The sequence below is a fragment of the Carassius gibelio genome, chromosome A8, assembly GCF_023724105.1.
Source record: "Carassius gibelio isolate Cgi1373 ecotype wild population from Czech Republic chromosome A8, carGib1.2-hapl.c, whole genome shotgun sequence".
NCBI lineage: Eukaryota > Metazoa > Chordata > Actinopteri > Cypriniformes > Cyprinidae > Carassius > Carassius gibelio.
The window spans coordinates 5,249,884-5,268,026 of NC_068378.1; the positions used below are offsets into that span (position 1 = coordinate 5,249,884).

The 18,143-nt window shown below is 37.9% G+C and overlaps 1 protein-coding gene across 3 annotated transcripts in view; it reads left to right on the forward strand.

Annotated features, from left to right (window-relative positions):
- agtpbp1 (ATP/GTP binding carboxypeptidase 1) overlaps positions 1–18,143 on the forward strand; it is a 38,826-nt gene that overhangs the window by 605 nt on the left and 20,078 nt on the right. The window contains exons 2-13 of one of the 3 annotated variants that reach the window (XM_052603590.1): positions 1,280–1,481; positions 2,826–2,885; positions 3,071–3,192; positions 7,341–7,408; positions 7,492–7,555; positions 10,358–10,504; positions 10,642–10,773; positions 10,880–10,973; positions 11,112–11,149; positions 13,675–13,883; positions 13,971–14,148; positions 14,422–14,522. In XM_052603590.1, the coding sequence (XP_052459550.1) occupies positions 2,854–2,885; positions 3,071–3,192; positions 7,341–7,408; positions 7,492–7,555; positions 10,358–10,504; positions 10,642–10,773; positions 10,880–10,973; positions 11,112–11,149; positions 13,675–13,883; positions 13,971–14,148; positions 14,422–14,522 (1,185 nt within the window). In that variant the 5' untranslated portion in view covers positions 1,280–1,481; positions 2,826–2,853. Of the gene's footprint in view, positions 1–1,220; positions 1,482–2,821; positions 2,886–3,070; positions 3,193–7,340; positions 7,409–7,491; positions 7,556–10,357; positions 10,505–10,641; positions 10,774–10,879; positions 10,974–11,111; positions 11,150–13,674; positions 13,884–13,970; positions 14,149–14,421; positions 14,523–18,143 lie in introns of those variants that run through there. The other 2 variants (XM_052603589.1, XM_052603591.1) reach the window with 2 other exon arrangements.

Sequence of the window (18,143 nt, forward strand, 5' to 3'; positions counted from 1 at the left end):
GTGTGTGTGTATATATATATATATATATATATATATATATATATATATATATATATATATATATATATATATATATATATATATACATACACACACACACAAATGAAAAGAAAATAGAATACAAAAAGATTAGAAAAGTGGGATGGTACAATCAAGCGACGTTCACTTGCAGAATGCAAGCTTCTAGAGGGCATATATTTATATTTATATATATTTTATTTATTTTATTTTTTTACTTTTTTTTGTAAATCATTTTCTTTTTTATAATATTTAATGACTTTTGGTCGGTCAAAGTCCCTGGTCCGAATGATAAATTGAAAAATGCACTGAAGTTTTTTTTTTTTTTTTTTTTTTTTCATAAAAATATAATTTGGGGTAAAAGTATGGGAAATGGTGCCCCAGTGAAATGGTGCACTGTCGTGCACCAGGGGAAGTGGTGGCCTGGGGAAGTCGTGGCCTAATGGTTAGAGGGTTGGACTCCCAATTGAAGGGTTGTGAGTTCTAGTCTCGGGCCAGACGGAATTGTGGGTGGCGGTAGTGCATGAACAGTTCTCTCTCCAGCTTCAATACCACGACTTAGGTGCCCTTGAGCAAGGCATCGAACCCCCAACTGCTCCCCGGGCGCCGCAGCATAAATGGCTGCCCACTGCTCTGGGTGTGTGCTCACAGTGTGTGTGTGTTCACTTCTGTGTGTGTGCACTTCGGATGGGTTAAATGCAGAGCACAAATTCTGAGTATGGGTCACCATACTTGGCTGAATGACACTTCACTTTCACTTTCACTTTTCTTTATTATACTTCAGAAAAGCTGTGTAAAATTCATTTATAAATATATATATATATATATTACAAATATAAAGTAAAACACATAAAATAATTTTTTTGAATAAAGATGGACACACACACAAAGTAAATAATATCCACATTTGGGAGCTTTTCCATTAAATTATTTATAAAAAAGTGTAAACAATATTATTATTATTATTATTATTGGTATAAGTATAATTTAATTGGACAAACAAAAATACACATAACAAACATGTCAGTGGTATACAGAAAGAAGGGGGGGTCAATTTTAATTTTTCAATGTTTTTACTTTAAAAGACATTTGGAAACAAAATCACACTTTTTAAATCACAGGCAAATAAACAAACAAACAAATAAATAAATACATTTTTTTTTTTTTCTCCATGTCAGCTGACGTTACGTTACGTCTGCGCTGCGTCAGGCTGAAGCTGAGCGGCGCGTTGACGCTGATCTGTAAATCATCTGTGTTTCAGACTGATGCGGCAGATAACGTGCAGATCATGGATTCTGCGCCAGCTCTGTGACTGGACGCGCCCTCACTTCCGGGTGTGTGTTGGGGGTTAGAGTAAATAACAACAGCATCAGGGGGCTCGTGAGTGAGTGTGTGTGTGTGTGTGTTGCCAAGAGAACGCGGTGTAAGGAGTTCAGATGGCGCAGGTCTCGCGTGCTGTAAAGGTTGGTAGACGCATGTGTTTGTATTTCTGCTCTTGTTTTGCCAGTGACAGATACCATCTGTCCCGTTAGCGGATCCGTGCTAACAGCCTTCCCTGGAGGACAGGTGGATCTGACACGATCATGACTAGACTTCTTACAGGAGGGGTTAAGCAATTTAATATCTGATAAGTACAATGAAATGAATTATTCATTGAATGAACTGCATCTTATTGTAATCAGTGTTATTCACTATGACCAGCGTCGTTTGAAAACCTAATGTAAATACAGTATATTTGATCTGTACTCGTACACTGACCGTGTCTCAAAACCAAATAGGCTCCCTACATAGACAGCTTGCTTCCTGGCCTATAATACTCTAAAATGGCTGTCTATGAAGGCAGCTCAATAGGTTTTCATGTCCAAAAATGCAGTCAGTGTGGGCAGGAAGGCTATAATGCCCAGTAATGCTGTTTATGTGGTCAGCTCAGTAGATGTTGATGCCAAAAAAGATACTATATATAGGCTTTGATTCCTTAAATGATGCATACATTATATAGAAAGCTTTCGATGGTTTGATTCCCAAAAATGCAGTCTATATACATAGGCAGAATGGCCATAAAGCACAAAGATATGCTCTAGATAGGAAGTTCAGTAGGTGTTGATGCCCCCAAAATGGTGTCTGACAGGCGTTTTATACTCTAAATGCTGTATATATGTTAATAGTCTTATAGGGTCTGATGGACAAAAATGCAGCAACTTTACACAGAAAGGCTATGTTGTCAGTTTTAAATTGTTCTATCATAGGCAAACACAAAAAATTAAATAATAAATAAATGCCAGATTTGTATCACCATGCACTGAGAAACACCAGCTTCTCCTTTCACATCAGAATAAGCGACTAATTGTTTCAGTGTAGCTGGTTTTTTTTTTCTTTCACATCAGCTGACAAAATATGATCTCAATAGAAAGCTCAATAGATTTCGATGCCCAAAATTGGTGTCCAATATACTACAATACCCAAAATGTTATATATACTGTCAGCTTTCTAGGGTTTGATGCCCAAAAATGGTGTCTGTGTTGACTGATAGACAATGACGCCCAGCGATGTTATCTAGTTTGGCAGCCCAGCTGGCTCTGATAAGTGGGTGGTGGTATAAATCGGTTGCTCACTAGGTTTTGAGACACAGTCCTTGCTCCCGTTTTCCATCTTTGGGTAGGTAGGATGCTTATGGTTCAAGTAGCCTTCCATAGTGTTGCTGGATGAGCTCACGGTGTAGTTGTTTAAAGCATTGGTGTGACTTGATACTCTAATTTGATTTTCTACATAAATGCATTTTGTACGTTTTTCTTCCCCTCGGCAGTCAGTTTGACGTCTTATTGAATGTGACAAGAAATGAGTAAACCCAAAATGGCGACAGAAAAAAGGTTAGATTTTCCCCTTTTATAAACACACACACAAACACACACACACATTCATTAGCAGCTCTGTGATGATGATATGCAGTATACATTGGCAGCTTGATGACTGCCTGATGTTGCCTAAAGAGGTGCGAGACATCTTTCCTATGTAGCAAGCTTTGGCCCGTGGTGATGGTTTCCTGTGTTCCCAGTGCTTCCCGTGTGCTGATGTTGCTGAGTCAGCTGGAAAGACTGAACGAGGACCATAAAGTCTCTGACAATGACGCCATCCGGCAGATCACAGGCAAAATCCTCCACCTCCTCCAGACTCAAGGTGAGCTGACACTGGGATCATCACCATAAAACCAAGATTTAGTCCAAATCAAACTGATCTTTACTTTCTTATTAAAAGTTTTTACTCTTTCTGTGCAAAATCAAGAATGCTGTCTTGATGATATATCATCAGAATTACTAAACTAATGCTAACCAATAGCCAAGTAACTATTAAGTCATTAGATTATACTGTTGAATGGAATTCATGTTGACTTTTGCCAGTAATATAGTAATCGACTGCTGGTTAAAGCAGACATAACACACACAGTTTAATCTTGAGTATCTATTGAGCAGTATGCCTACTTCATGTTGATTGGAGACTTTGGAGCATAATGGGAAGCTTAGTGCTCATGGACCATGAAATTAAGTTTAATAAATGTGTAATAAACAAATATGTACATTACATTACTTCACTCTGCGAAAAAACAAAGCTTGTACAAGCTTACAAGCTATTTTTTTTTCTGTTATAATGGCTGTGGTGTTCTCTGTTCAGGCCCTCTTCCAGAATCAAATCACTGAGGGTGCTTCTGAAATTAGGGCCTCTAACCTTAATGCATATATATTTTGATATATAGGTTTGTGTTGGTCCATTGCTATGGCACAAAGAACGCTATGAACACTAAAAAGCTGTCACTCGTCATAGTTCACCGTCGTCTCACGAAGTTCCATTATAATCCGCGAATATCTCTACACTGTATGATGAGTCTTCTGTACTTGGTGAAAATGAGATGATTCGTGAGTGTGCAGAGCTCAACATTGGACAAAACTCTGACGTTTCAAATGAAATCAAGAAATTTAGAAACGGAAAAGTCTCAATGTTGCAAAAATGCATTGTTAAGAGAAACCAGAGCAGAATGCAAACGCAAACGCAAACATGCACTGGATGGTTTGCCAGATCTGTTATAAAGCTTCAGCTTCAGCTGACGGTGCTCTTGATTTAGTTTGAGCGCCCAATAGGACCGGGCCTGTCTCTGCTATTTACCCAATCATTTGCACAATTTGTCTTTTTGTTTTCTTTCTTTTTTTTATCTGAAACTATAGACTGTTTCATCGGGCGCACGTGCCTGGACCTAAGTTAACTTCCGGTCTGTGTTGTGTATATCGGTCTGGCTGCGGTGCCATCTACAAACGCAGTTAAAGCCAAGGTGATGAGTAGACTGAAGTTGGGCTCAGGTGGCTGTGCTGCGGGATGTGTTTCCCATACATTTATTTATTTTTGGAGACTCGCCACAATTTTAAAACTGATCGATTTTCAAAAAGGCTTCGTTAAATAAACATGAGTAACGTAACGTTACGTACTGCACGTTTAATAATAATAATTCCTTACATTTATGTTTAAATATTTGTTTATGTTGATGCCGTTGAAACCGTCTATAGCTGTGTTTAGCACAAAAGCTCAGGCTGTCTCTGTAGTTCCCTGACAAGCTACACAATATCGCGTTCATTATCGCCGATGTAACGATTCACTCAACTCACGATTCAATTCGATTCACCATTTTATTTTTTTAACAAAACTATATTTAAGACAAATTATGAATTAAATGTGTCCTTTTTATTATTGCTTGGACAAAATGCTGTACATTTATTCGTGAAACTGAAATATAACTATAAAAATATACTAATCTAGCACTTGCATAATATTCCTCTTTTGTTGATTTTGATTGCTTTTATGGTCATCATTTGTAAGTTGCTTTGAATAAAAGCGACTGCTTATTGACCAAATTTAAATATAATGTAAATGTAAATAACAAAACTATATAAAAAATTTAAAACAAGCCCTAAATCAAATAAATACTGTAAGTTACACAAATAAAATAAATGTCTTCATATAAACAAAATAAGGCTTTGTCTGTGCTCTTTCCTTTTTAAATTAGAGGCAGCCATTGCATTTTAATCATGATCCAAACAGATGCTGCATACATGCAACACAAGCAGTGTTTAATCTAAATTACATTGTATAATTTAGAAATTTTGAATCAAAAACAGAATGATTTGACTTCAGTTTTGTGAAACTATACATAAAAATATCAGCATGAATCAGAAACAGCAGACGAGCTGAACGAGACGCAGATTCACTCTCTGCCAGCAGGTGGAGCTTCAAGTGTTTCCTTGGTTACCGCTGTAAACAAAGCAGCGCTGCATTTATTAACTTTAATATGCATCACACAGAGACAAGATGAGAAGAAAAAATACCATCTGAACTCTTCTAAAGACAGTAACCTTCATATAAACTACTACCACTAACTGAATCGTGATTTGTTTAGCATCTCAACCGATTTGAATCGTCACACATTTGAAATTTTATTATTTTATTTTATACTTGATTTTCAACCGGCTCGCGGTTAATCGTTACATCCCTAGCCTTTGATAATGAACGTGACATTGCGTAGCTAGTGAGCGTAAATGCCATTCTATGTGAAAGCAGGTGATGGAGATTAACGACTAATCACACTGACGAGATGCACACGATAATCGCATTCGATTATTTGCACAGTCCTAATATAAATGAACAGGCCCTGAGACGCAGAAGAGATCAGCTGTGAAATGTGTCAGCTCTGGGATATCCAGCATTGGTTTGTTCTTCCCTCTGACCCCTGCTGCCCGTAACCATACACCGCATATGTGTAATATCTCCACTGTCTGCACAGTGACCCCACGCGATGCCATCAGCAAGAGTTCCCATGTCTCCCAGTGGTCACCTCTTGCGCCTCTCTCGCACTCTCTCTCGCTCGCTCGCTCTCTCTTTAGCCGTTCAGTTCCCCTTCACATTCTTGGCCATATCCTCTCAGGCTCGTGACGGTCATTGATCTGCTGTGGGCTTTGAAGGCGTGTGTGTTTTGACTGACAGCACCTGGGCAGTAGGAGGGCTCTGCTTCTGTGTGAAATATGATTACACCGGTGTAGAATTTCCCCAGTGTTATGGATGAAGCGCTGGAGTGCATACAAGTTATGAGAAGAGGCATAAGAGTGGGTTGTGTTGAGAATAAAGATGGACTACAGAAGCCATGCCAGAAGGAAGACAGGCGGTTTGTGTCGGCCCCCGTCCAGCCCCGGTAAGATCAGAGCGGGACACGCTCACACGGCTAAATGCATCGTTCATTATGTTAAGCTGCTTCTTACAGCTGCTACTCCTGTGAAATGTTTCCTAATAATGCTTATGATACACGACGGTTAGTTATTAAAACAGAAAAAGGTTCACACTTAACGAAGTGTTGCAGCCCCTATGATAAATCAAATTTAAAATGAGACATTTTAGTATTTTAATCATTAGCATCAAGATTTTGCCTGTAATGTTTATTGTAAAAGTGCATTTTTTAGAAATATTTATATTAATTTCATTTTCAGTAAAGTTTGAACATTTAGTATTAATAAAAAACCAATGAATAAATCTCTCACACTCAACTAAACAAATCTGTGCATATCTCTTTATTAAATGCATTTCAACTTTATCATGTAATACATCATTTGAATTAATAAATATGTTGAATTTCAGTGTAATAGTAATAATTATGTTTCATTTTAGCTCATTTTAATGATTGATTATCACTAAAATTCAACAAGCTATGAATGAACAAACTTGCATTCTATTGAACAAAGGACTAACCACTGAAATAAATAGCATTATTTAATGCATTGTTCTATTATCTATTTAAATTTATTATTATTATTTGTTTTTTTTTTCCAGTAAAATTCTAAAGCAGATAAAGAAATCAAATGGTTGCATAAATGTTTAGATTTGATTAATTTATGGACTTGGGCCTTCTGCCCTGTCACCACTTTCTGATTTGCACAGCACTTTTTATTTCAGTGTGTGTGTGTGTACATCCATGCTGGGATATGTAACAAGTTCTTTAGCTGTTAATGGTAGATGGAGCGGCTGTGTCTCTCTGTCATTTAAGACGGATCTTGGCATGCATGACTCAAGCACATTCAATGATATTTAACACCGACCAAACTTACTCTTCACGAAGTGTTGATTATAGAAGTTCCTCCGCAGGGTTTTCTTTTAACGTGACTGTGTGGTCTTTAGTCTGTTGAGTTTACAGATGCTTCTATGGTACTTTGTGCTCTATTTTTAAGACCTGTCAACGTGCGTCAATAAGTTAAATCATGGGTGGTGTGCTAAGAGTATGTTTGGTCATGTTTCAGAGAAGACCCGTAAGGAGGTGACGTCTAAAGGCGCTGGTGGGATGGAGGTCATTCTGTCGTCTCTGGAGGTACTGATGACTTTAATCCATCCGTTTCATCGCAGCTTAACTTGAAGTGCTTTTCAATTGCTAATCCACTTGTTTTTCTCCAGAATACACGGGATTTGCAGACCACTCTCAATATCCTCGCTATCTTGAATGAACTGTTGAACGTGGGTGAGTTTCAGTTTTTGATGCCCATGTTATCTAAAACTAAAACTATTAAAATATGTTTTTGTTCATTGAAATAAAGCTGTAAAATAAAATAGTTTAATCACATATTGGTCACACTTTATTTTGAGATCCGATTCTCGCTATTAACAAACCATTAACTATGACTTTTGCTTCAATGAACTTCTAATTAATGTGCGTTATGTACTAATAAAGGCCAATATGTTAATAACTGGCATGGTAATAAGCAACTAGTTAATAGTGGGAATTGGTCCCTATACTAAAGTGTTAATATTAATAGTATATGCCAAAATTAACCCTTTAAAGCATCCTTTATATGATCATCAGGCTCTTGAGGACCGTTTATTTGTTTTACTTCTCACTCGTCATTCAATTGCATTGCATTGTATGTTTTGCCCCCACAATAAAACCTACAGAGCTTTGATCATAAAACAGAATCTTTCTAAGATGTATTATTGGGAGATAAACAGACAGATTTCCTAACATTTTTTGGCGCTAAAATAATGTAACGCAGTGAAGAATTAGCACGGAAAAGGCGCAAACAGTTTTTTTATTTTATTTGTATTTTTTTGCACATGACCTTAGTGGATATGCATTTGTAAGAGTTTCCTTTTCAGATGCAAAATGTATGTTTTAGGAGAGTATTAAAGCTGCGGTAGGTAACTTTTGAAGCTCTAGCGGTTAATGAACAGAACTGCTTGCGTCTTGCGGAAGAACATCGTAGCCGGAACTACTTCTCTCTGTTTATGTCTATGAAGAATCACAAAGGTACTGGGTTACTCCGCCGCGGTACCCCCGAAGTAGTCCGAATATAAACACTTATTATAGGTGCACCCTAGTGATTCAGGACAAGCTAAAAACACGGTTTGAAAAATAGATTCATGGTGTACTCGCTTATTATATACATTTTTCTAAATTTTGAACACAAACAAAGTTACGGAGCGCAGCTCTGATTGGTTGTTTTTTACCGGGAGCGCATGACTTTCTGCAAATGGCAATAGGACACTGGGAGGAGCCAGAGGAGCTTGATTTTTTCACAGATTATCTGTCTCATATTCTACTGTCAGGACATAATGACAGGTTTAACAAATATGTAAAAAATATTTTTTTTACAAAAGTTCCCTACAGCACCTTTAAAATGAATGATGCAATGCGATTTACTAAGGTTAGTGCTCTGGTAATTACTGGTATTTGCGTAATTTTTTTTACACTCCAAAAAAGCATGTCTTAAAAAGCAGATGCTAATTTGCGCTGCACTTGGTAGATTGTGTCGGTCATTATGGAAATGATCCGGCTGCGTCTGTGCTCTTTAATATGCACATAGTCAGTAAATCACCACTAGAAATTTCGACTCACATTAGCGCTTTTTTTGGAACTGCGCTCTCTAAGGCTACATCAACATGACAACTGTGCAGCCAAAAATGGAAAAGTTTTTCTCTTGCATTTTTAAAAAGTTTCAAGTATACACAACAATGTTTACAAAATGATTTGCGTTTACACAACGGCAAAAAAAGCTGTATTACGTATGCCAGGCCAGTAGTTGACGCTGTCACCTTGTTAGTAAACAGTACCTGTAGGGAAGTAACGATTATATGTTGTATATTATGTGTCTCCATTGTTAATTGTAATATTGGTGAAGTAAATCCAAACTTTGTTGAAGAAGCTTTATCAAACTCTTGAGCAGCAACAATAGTACCATGGATGTGTATGTTTGTTCGCACTTGCCTTTAAAATTGACACGTAGTGCGTTTGTCTACATACCTAACAAGTACTACACACGCGCATGACATCACTGTTGTCAAAGATTCCTGTATTGGATGTTTACACAGAAACGATAACTTGAACTTTGAAACTCGTTTTCAAAAATATGCATTTTCAGTACCCACAATGCCGTTGTTGTGTAAAATCACAGGCAAAACATTAAATGGTTAAATGGCTGAAATCGTTGTCATGTAAACAGCCCCTAATTCTAGCGCAACTGATAGTTATGTATGTAAGTACAGTAAACAGTCTATACTATGCTATACTGTTAAGGATCTCGTTAATTTATATTACAAGCTAATTTCTTGCTTTTTGTTCATATACCGTCTTTTTCGGACTATAAGTCGCACCTGAGTATACGTCGCATCAGTCCCAAAATACGTCATGATGAGGAAAAAAAACATATATAAGACGCACCTGACTATAAGTCGCATTTATTTAGAACCAAGAGAAAACATTACCGTCTCCAGCCGCGAGAGGGCGCTCTATGTCTTCAGTGTAGACTACAGGAGCACTGAGCAGCATAGAGCACCCTCTCACAGCTGGAGACGGTAATGTTTTCTCTTGGATCATTTCTCTTGGATCATTTCTCTCGGTTCATGTCAAATTAATTTTTATAAATAAGTCGCACCTGACTATAAGTCGCAGGACCAGCCAAACTATGGAAAAAAGTGCGACTTATAGTTCGGAAAATGCGGTAGATATCTGCATCTGCACCAAACTGAGGTTTTTTTTTTAACCACCTCGAGTCTGAGCTCTATATTTATACTATATCATACTATGATATGATGACTATGATATGTTGTTTGTTTTTGTTGGTTTGTATTTTATCTAAAGGTTCAAAACACGTATGTAATATGTCAGGCTTTACAAGGTTAACCTATTTTTTATTTTATTTTTTACTAAAAAATTCAAAATGATTCAAACTGAAATAAAGAAAAAATACAAAAGGTTTAATGAAATTCTAATTCAAATGAAATGTGAAAATGTAAAAGCAGGCGTCCTCTTGCTGCTGTGTTGGTTTAGGTGGAGGACGCAGGACCGGCATGTTTGTGTCTAAGGGAGGAACAGCCATTCTGCTGCAGCTGCTGGTGAGCTCCAGCAAAGACCCTCCGGCCAATGAGGAACTAATGCTTCACATTCATACTCTAATGGTCAAAGTCGGCCCCAAAGGTTTGAGGACACCACAACTTGATTTAGCATTGCCAGACACTAGATTTGGTACAATCCAAACAATTTCTTGTAAATACAGATTTATATTTTTATCTGAATCTGTGGACAAATGAACAGTGACATCACTTCCTCTTCAGACAGGAAGTTTGGCGTAAAAGCGCGTCTGAACGGGGTTCTGAATGTGACTTTGAATCTAGTGAAGCATAATCTGCAGAACCACAAGCTGTTGCTGCCGTGCCTTCAGGTGCTTCGGGTCTACTCAGGCAACCGTACGTTCACTCACTTCATGTGCCCTGTAGTACATTTACGAGAAGGTTTACGTTTCTTTAGTGCATCACTACAGTGAGGCATTAATCAAATTGTCTTTTCTTGTAGTGGTAAATGCCGTGTCGCTGGGAAAAAGTGGCGCTTTGGAGATCATGTTTGAAATCATCGGACCCTTCAGCAAAAAGAGCACCACTCTGATGAAGTATGTTGTGTGTGCATGTTTACCAGATCTGAGAAACATATAATTGTTACAGGAATGATACTAATCACCAAATATGTGATGAAAACAAAAAATGTGAATGTTTGATTCGATTAATTAATTTGTTCTTTTCCGAATCAGGGTGGCCTTGGACACACTGGCGGCTTTACTGAAGTCCGGTAAGATGCCTGCTTGGATGATTCTCACACAACTTGTCAAAACATGTTAATATTACAGACCAAAATAGAGAGAAAGACATAAAAAGTATAAATTGAGTCATTTTAATTCTAATGCTGATTAAATCAGGGTAGTTTGTTGTACTTTTAATTTAGGCATTGTTATATTTATTCACATTTTTCGTATTACAGTAATAAAATTAATCAATCATAAAGCTACATAATGGCAATGGAAATATACATGTAAATAGTGCTTAATTAGAATGAAAATAGTGATTTAATGTCTATACAAATAAAATGTAATATTTTACTGTCGATTTTTGGAAATATTATTATTATTTATATATTTATATTAAATATTACTGTTATATATTGTACATAAGTTTGGTGTCAGTATTTAATATACAAAATTCTTAAAATTGATTAAAAAAAATGTCAGTAAAGGCTTTCACATTGTTAAAGAACATTTCTATTTCAAATTAATTCTGATTTTTAAAACACTCATATATATATATATGAGGCAGCACAACTGTTTCAAAGATTGATAATAATCAGAAATGTTTCTTGAGCAGCAAATCAGCATATTAAAATATTAGAAGATTGGAGTAATGATGTTGAAAATTCAGCTTTTCATCACAGGAATAAATTACATTTTAAAATATGTTTAAATATAGAGCATAAACAAACAAATGAAAAACCTTACCGACCCCCAACATTTTTGAAAGGTACTATATATATATATATACATACATACATACATACATACAGTGCTCAGCATAAATGAGTACACCCCACTACATTTGTCAGAAAACATTTAGTTTCCTTTCAGAATCAACATTTTCTATGAGATAATATACTACAAAATACTCCCACAAATGTGGGCCATTGATTGCAAACAAGATTTGTTAATTTTCACACACAAAAAAGTGATTTTCCTAACAAATTCATTCAAGCCCATGTTGCAAAAATGAGTACACCCAAATTATAGTCTTAGGAGAAAAGCTACACTTAAGACTGCAAAATTCTAATTAACAGGCATTCAACCACAGGTGAGTCTAATGATTCATTTAAGAGGTGTCCAGCAGACAGGTGACTTTAAAAGGGCATTACTTAAAGAAAAGCATTTCATGCTGTCAGCAATGGCTCCCCATGGAAAAGAAATATCACAGAATCTGAGAAAGGAAATAGTTTCTTTACACAAAAAAGGTGAGGGCTACAAGAAGATCAGCAAAGCTTTACATATCAGTCAAAATACTGTAGCAAAGGTGATCCAAAAATTTAAGAAAGATGGAAGTGCAACCATCTTACAGAGACGTCCAGGCCGTCCACGGAAGTTAACATCTCGACAGGAGCGTCTTCTGATGAGAAGGGTTGAAGAAAATCGCCATGCAAATTCACTGCAGTTAGCTAAAGCAGTAGAAAGCCAAACTGGAGTGACCGTTTCCCGTGACACCATACGACGCACACTGCAGAGGAATGGCATGCATGGGTATCGTCCACGAAGGAAGCCTCTCCTAAAACCCATGCACAAAAAAGCACGCCTAGAATTTGCTAGGGCCCATGCTGAAAAAGATGAAGACTACTGGGACTCTATACTCTGGAGTGATGAGACAAAGATCACTGTTTTTGGAACTAATGGTTTAAAAACTGTATGGCGTCGTAAAGGTGAGGATTTCAAAGAAAAATGCATGGTGCCTACAGTGAAACATGGTGGTGGCAGAGTCCTTATGTGGAGCTGCATGAGTGCTGCTAGTGTTGGGGAGCTGCATTTCATTGATGGTATCATGAACTCAACAATGTACTGCTCTATACTGAAGGAGAAGATGCTGCCATCACTCCGTGCACTTGGTCGTCGTGCACTTTTCCAACATGACAACGATCCAAAACACATCTAAAGCTACTGTGGCATTTCTGAAGAAGAACCGGGTGAAGGTGATTGAATGGCCAAGTATGTCTCCTGATCTGAACCCAATCGAACACCTGTGGGGAACTCTGAAGCGACAAGTTGAGAAACACTCCCCAACCAGCATCCAGGCTCTAAAAGAGGTTATTCTTGAAGAATGGAAAAAGATAGATGTTGCAATATGTCGTCAACTTGTTCGTTCCATGCCTAGAAGACTTGGTGCTGTCCTTAAAAATCATGGTGCTCATACAAAATACTAGATTTAGTAGTTTTTGTTGTGGGGTGTATTCATTTTTGCTTCAACTAATTTGAGTAAAACTGAAGATTTTGTGATCCAAGTTATATTATTAACCTTTAATTTCATGTTATGGAGTTAAATAAGTGTTCAATAAAACTCAGCCTTGTGAAAAGTTTGGAAATTGTTCTTTTGTTCATTGAGCTACTGATTGAATTTGTACTTTTTAAAGGGGGTGTACTCATTTATGCTGAGCACTGTATATATATGTGTATATATATATAATATACACACACACACATACACACACACACACAGCTAGAACAATACATGTTGTTGCAGCTCGGTTAGTGACGTCTATCACCGCTCTCTTGTGCGTGTGCTCTTCAGGAATGAATGCCCGGCGGGCAGTGGACAGAGGATACCTTCCCACGCTACTCGCGATCTACCAAGATTGGCACCGCAATGATACACGCCACCGCCATGTGGTCGTCCGCAAAAGCATTCTGGGATGCATCAAAAACCTCACTAACATTAAGCTTGGCAGGAAGGCTTTCATAGACGCCAATGGCATGAGGATCCTTTATAACACATCCACTGTATGAAAGTGTTGGATAAATTTGTATTTAATTTGTATTTTCATGGAAGTGTACAGTATAAAGTGATATAACTATAATGTGTTTCAGGAGTGCCTGTCTGTCCGGACGCTGGATCCATTGGTCAATACCTCCAGCCTAATTATGAGGAAGTGCTTTCCAAAGAACCGCCTACCACTGCCTACTATTAAAAGTGTCTTTCACCACCCGCTACCACACATACCAGCTGGTGGACCGGTGGCGCAGCTGTACAACCAGCCACCTGGAGGTAAAACACACTCACCACCGCCAGAAGGGTATCATTGTTATTGGTCTTGTTGCATGATAATTGATCAATCTCGAAAGTCAAAATGAAATCAAAATGCACTGTTTGTACTTTCAAAATATGTCTCCTTACAGAAGAAAAATTGGTTGCAAATGCTGTTTGATGTGCTCACTCACTTCTTTGTACACCGTGTTATAAACTGATGTGGAGTGTAGTTGTCAGTGATGTTAGGCGTGAGTAAGTGGTAACGGATCTCTGTGTGTTCGATGGTGTTAGTGGATGATGTAGTGGATGAGAGCGATGAGAATGAAGCCACGGAGGTCGACACAGAAAATGACACGGAATATGAGGAGGACGAAACCGGTCACAAAACACAGGTATTAATCATCTCATTAAACTTCACTAAAATTCTAGCCGTCAGCCGACCAACATCTACAGGACAGGGTGACTGATGGCCAATATAATGATTTTATATTGGTGAATCTCAAAGAACATGTTTGAGTAATGTCAAAACGTGTTATATTTTCTCTTGGTTCTTGGTTCTAAATCAGGGGCGGTTCTAGGGTCAGTGGAGATCCGGGGCTTAGCCCAGAAAAATCCATCAAATATAAAATTTGGAATACAGAAATATGAAATTCTGAAAAAAAATGTGAATGATACTTCGGCATGCCATTGCCTTAATGAGTGAGTCATTTAATTAATGGATTCATTTGAAACAGATTATTCATTCAGAAAAAAAAGTAAGCAACTGTTTTTATGAATGGGTCAGTGAATCATTTACTCAAGCAAATTGATTCAATAAACACCGCTGTGTGTTGCTACAGAGCACAACAGCATGCTTTGTTTGGAACCATTTCCTTTGCAAAATGTTTTTTTTTTTATTATTAGCTTGTTTATTGCATTGTTGCCATGACACAAAAAGTCTGCCACAGACCGCTCTGTGTGTGTGTGTGTCCTAAAGACTGCTGCGCAGCTGTTAACTGTTTAGATGTTCAAAATGTAACGTTAAATCAGACACAGTTTAAAACCGAAAAAGAAATATAATACAATGATTAAAATTTACAGATACCTGAAGCTGTTGTATCCTGGCGTTCAAGTGTTCTTTTTGAAGAATTTTGAAATATCCATTTTAATTTTCAAATAAATTGATCTAGTAAAATACTACACGCAAACAAACCGCCTGGCTCCAAAAGATCTCATTTCATTGGCTGGATCGTACAGACGCTCATCGATGGTTGGACAGTTTACATGTCAGTCAGAAGCACTAGACTAAGTGAGCGGTCTTCGTCGGGTGTGAACGACAACGCGTAAATTGACAGACACTGTAGACGTCAAAGTCGAGAGATTTATTTATTTATTTAATTACATTCTAATATAAATTACTTTATTGGGCATGAAAACTCATTGATGGCATGGTGATAATAAAAACATTCTGGGCTTTACTGAAAACATTTGGGGCTCCAGCCCCCTTAGCCCACCCCTAACGCTGCCCCTGTTCTAAATAAATGCGACTTACAATCCAGTGCGACTTATATATGTTTTTTTTCCTCGTCATGACGTTTTTTTGGACTGATGCGACTTCTACTTAGGTGTGACTTATAGTCCGAAAAATACAGTATCTGCATCTGATACAGCATTCATTCTTCAGCTCAGTCTCATATTCACAATAAAACATTGTGCCAGACTTTAGATCAGGTATGAGTTGGCCTATGGCGCAGTCTATTTTCAGCTCCTTAAAATAGCAATGCTAATAACCTTTTTTTTTAGACCAGCATGCCCATGGGCACAAAAATGAGCGCAAATGCATTTGCTAATTAAACGCATGGCGATGGCCGGGAAAATGCACTGGACTGAAACTAGCAAACACACTTGCGCCTGCGCCTTGCTTTTGGATGTCCTCTGAGGAAAGCGATATCATTGTTGTACTGTCCTTTCATATGTAAAGGGTGATTTCTGATGTCAGTGCTGCTCAGTGTGTTTGTTGGCTCCATCTTACAACCTGTTGGAGAAAGTAAAAATAACTTCCTTGTTTGTTTCAGTCTGTTTCAATATAAAAGTCTTTACTGCCTAGATACTAAATCATATTTTTAAATACTACTATTTATATAAAATATTATTTATTAAATAATAATATTTAATATGCAACAACAGGCATCATAAAGCTTGATCAGTCAAAAGTGCAAAGGCAGCGCTCTGATAAACAGAATTAAAGTTAAATAAAACATGATGAGATTTTGCCCTCAGACAAAACTATTTGCTCTGGATCAAATAATAGATATAGCTTGCCCATTAGAATTACCAAAAACAAATGATATCTCATGTTTAACCACTATAGAGACATCAGACCCAGCAGCAAATTCCATAAGATCTGGCCGAGCTGAGGCTGCTCTCAGCGGGTTCATGAGCGCTGAACTACCGCTGACGCCCTGGAGCTCATAAGCCCAACAATTTTGTGAGCAAATTTTCAAATAGACGTTATCTTTATTTAGTGTAATAATACCAAACAGGAAGGTCATAATTGACAAGCGTTTACTTTCTCGTGGGGGGTGGGTTCTTGTCTGAAGTTTAAAATCATTGATTACTCGTAAGCCGATCACTTAACGTCTGGTTATAATGTATGTTATGCGCTGGCTCAGCCGCCTCAAACTTCCACTGTAAACACAGGAATGCTGCGAAAACAAAACCATTGAGCGAGTTTTACTGCCTCCTTAACCTGATCCTCCGTGAGAGCAACCAGGGGGGCACAATTAAAATGATCACCTTGCCGGGTTTTGGCCTCCCCGGTTTCTTGCTGACGATCGCTAACCGTTGATAAATTAAACTTTTCCCAAAACCTGTTGGGAGTAGGGCCACAACAACACCTCCATTCAAAATGTGAAACAAACACTCTTCTTGTTTGGGCTTCATTTGGCAAATGCCGGGAATATTATGCACAACAGAGTGAATAGCATCCCATGTCTCCATGTCCGCTGTCGTTTTCAATTTCCCTAACCTAAACTACAATCGAATTCGGTGCTTAGCGTCTACGTCACGGCCCTCAGCTGCCCTCTGTTCGTTGATTGGATGGTTGGTTTGGAGCCAGAGGAAATCTGGGAGATTTTTTGCGATCTGAAATTGGGCCAGAGTATGAAGTCTGATGTGGTCAGGCTAATGTTTATTAACAAACCACATACTTGGGGCCCTATAATACACCTGGCGCAATGCGAGGCAAGGCGCAGTGCAAGTGTGTTTGCTAGTTTCTGTCCAGGGCATTTTCCCATCCAGCGCCACGTCGTTTAATTAGCAAATGCATTTGTGCTCATTTGTGCTGGTCTAAAAAAGAGGTGTGTTCAGGCGCATTGCTGGTGCATTGCTATTTTAAGGAGCTGAAAATAGACTGCGCCATAGACCAACTCAGACCTGGTCTAAAGTCTGGCACAATGTTTTTTCTTTGTTATTTAAAGAGCGTGTTAGTATAGGCGGGTCTGTTACGCACAGCAGCACACAAACATGCCAAATATAAAAAGGATTTAAGGATTGCAATGCATAAGAATTTTTTTGTAGGCTAATTAAACATATATATATATATATATATATATATATATATATATATATATATGTGTGTGTGTGTGTGTGTCTTTGCGCTTGTCAAATTCTGCAAAGTAAATAGCAAATCCATCATGACACAAGCGCAACTGGCTCTTAAAGGGAATGGAAGATGAGACTCTGATTGATTTATTGCACGTTACGCCCAAAAAACACCTATTACTCATTAAGAGAATAGGAACAATGGTTTAGACCATGCGCCCGGGCGCACCAACCATTTTTCTGTCGTTAAAATGGCAAAAGTGGATTTGGACACGCCCTGAGTGCACCTGCTCCTGCGCTTTACACTTTGTGTTTAGATCGTTAAAATAGAGCCCTTGAAGTATAAACAACTACATCCCTGCCTAAAACTCTTAAAACCACATTCTGTGACACAGAAACAGTATTATTTATAAAATTATAGTAGATTTGGG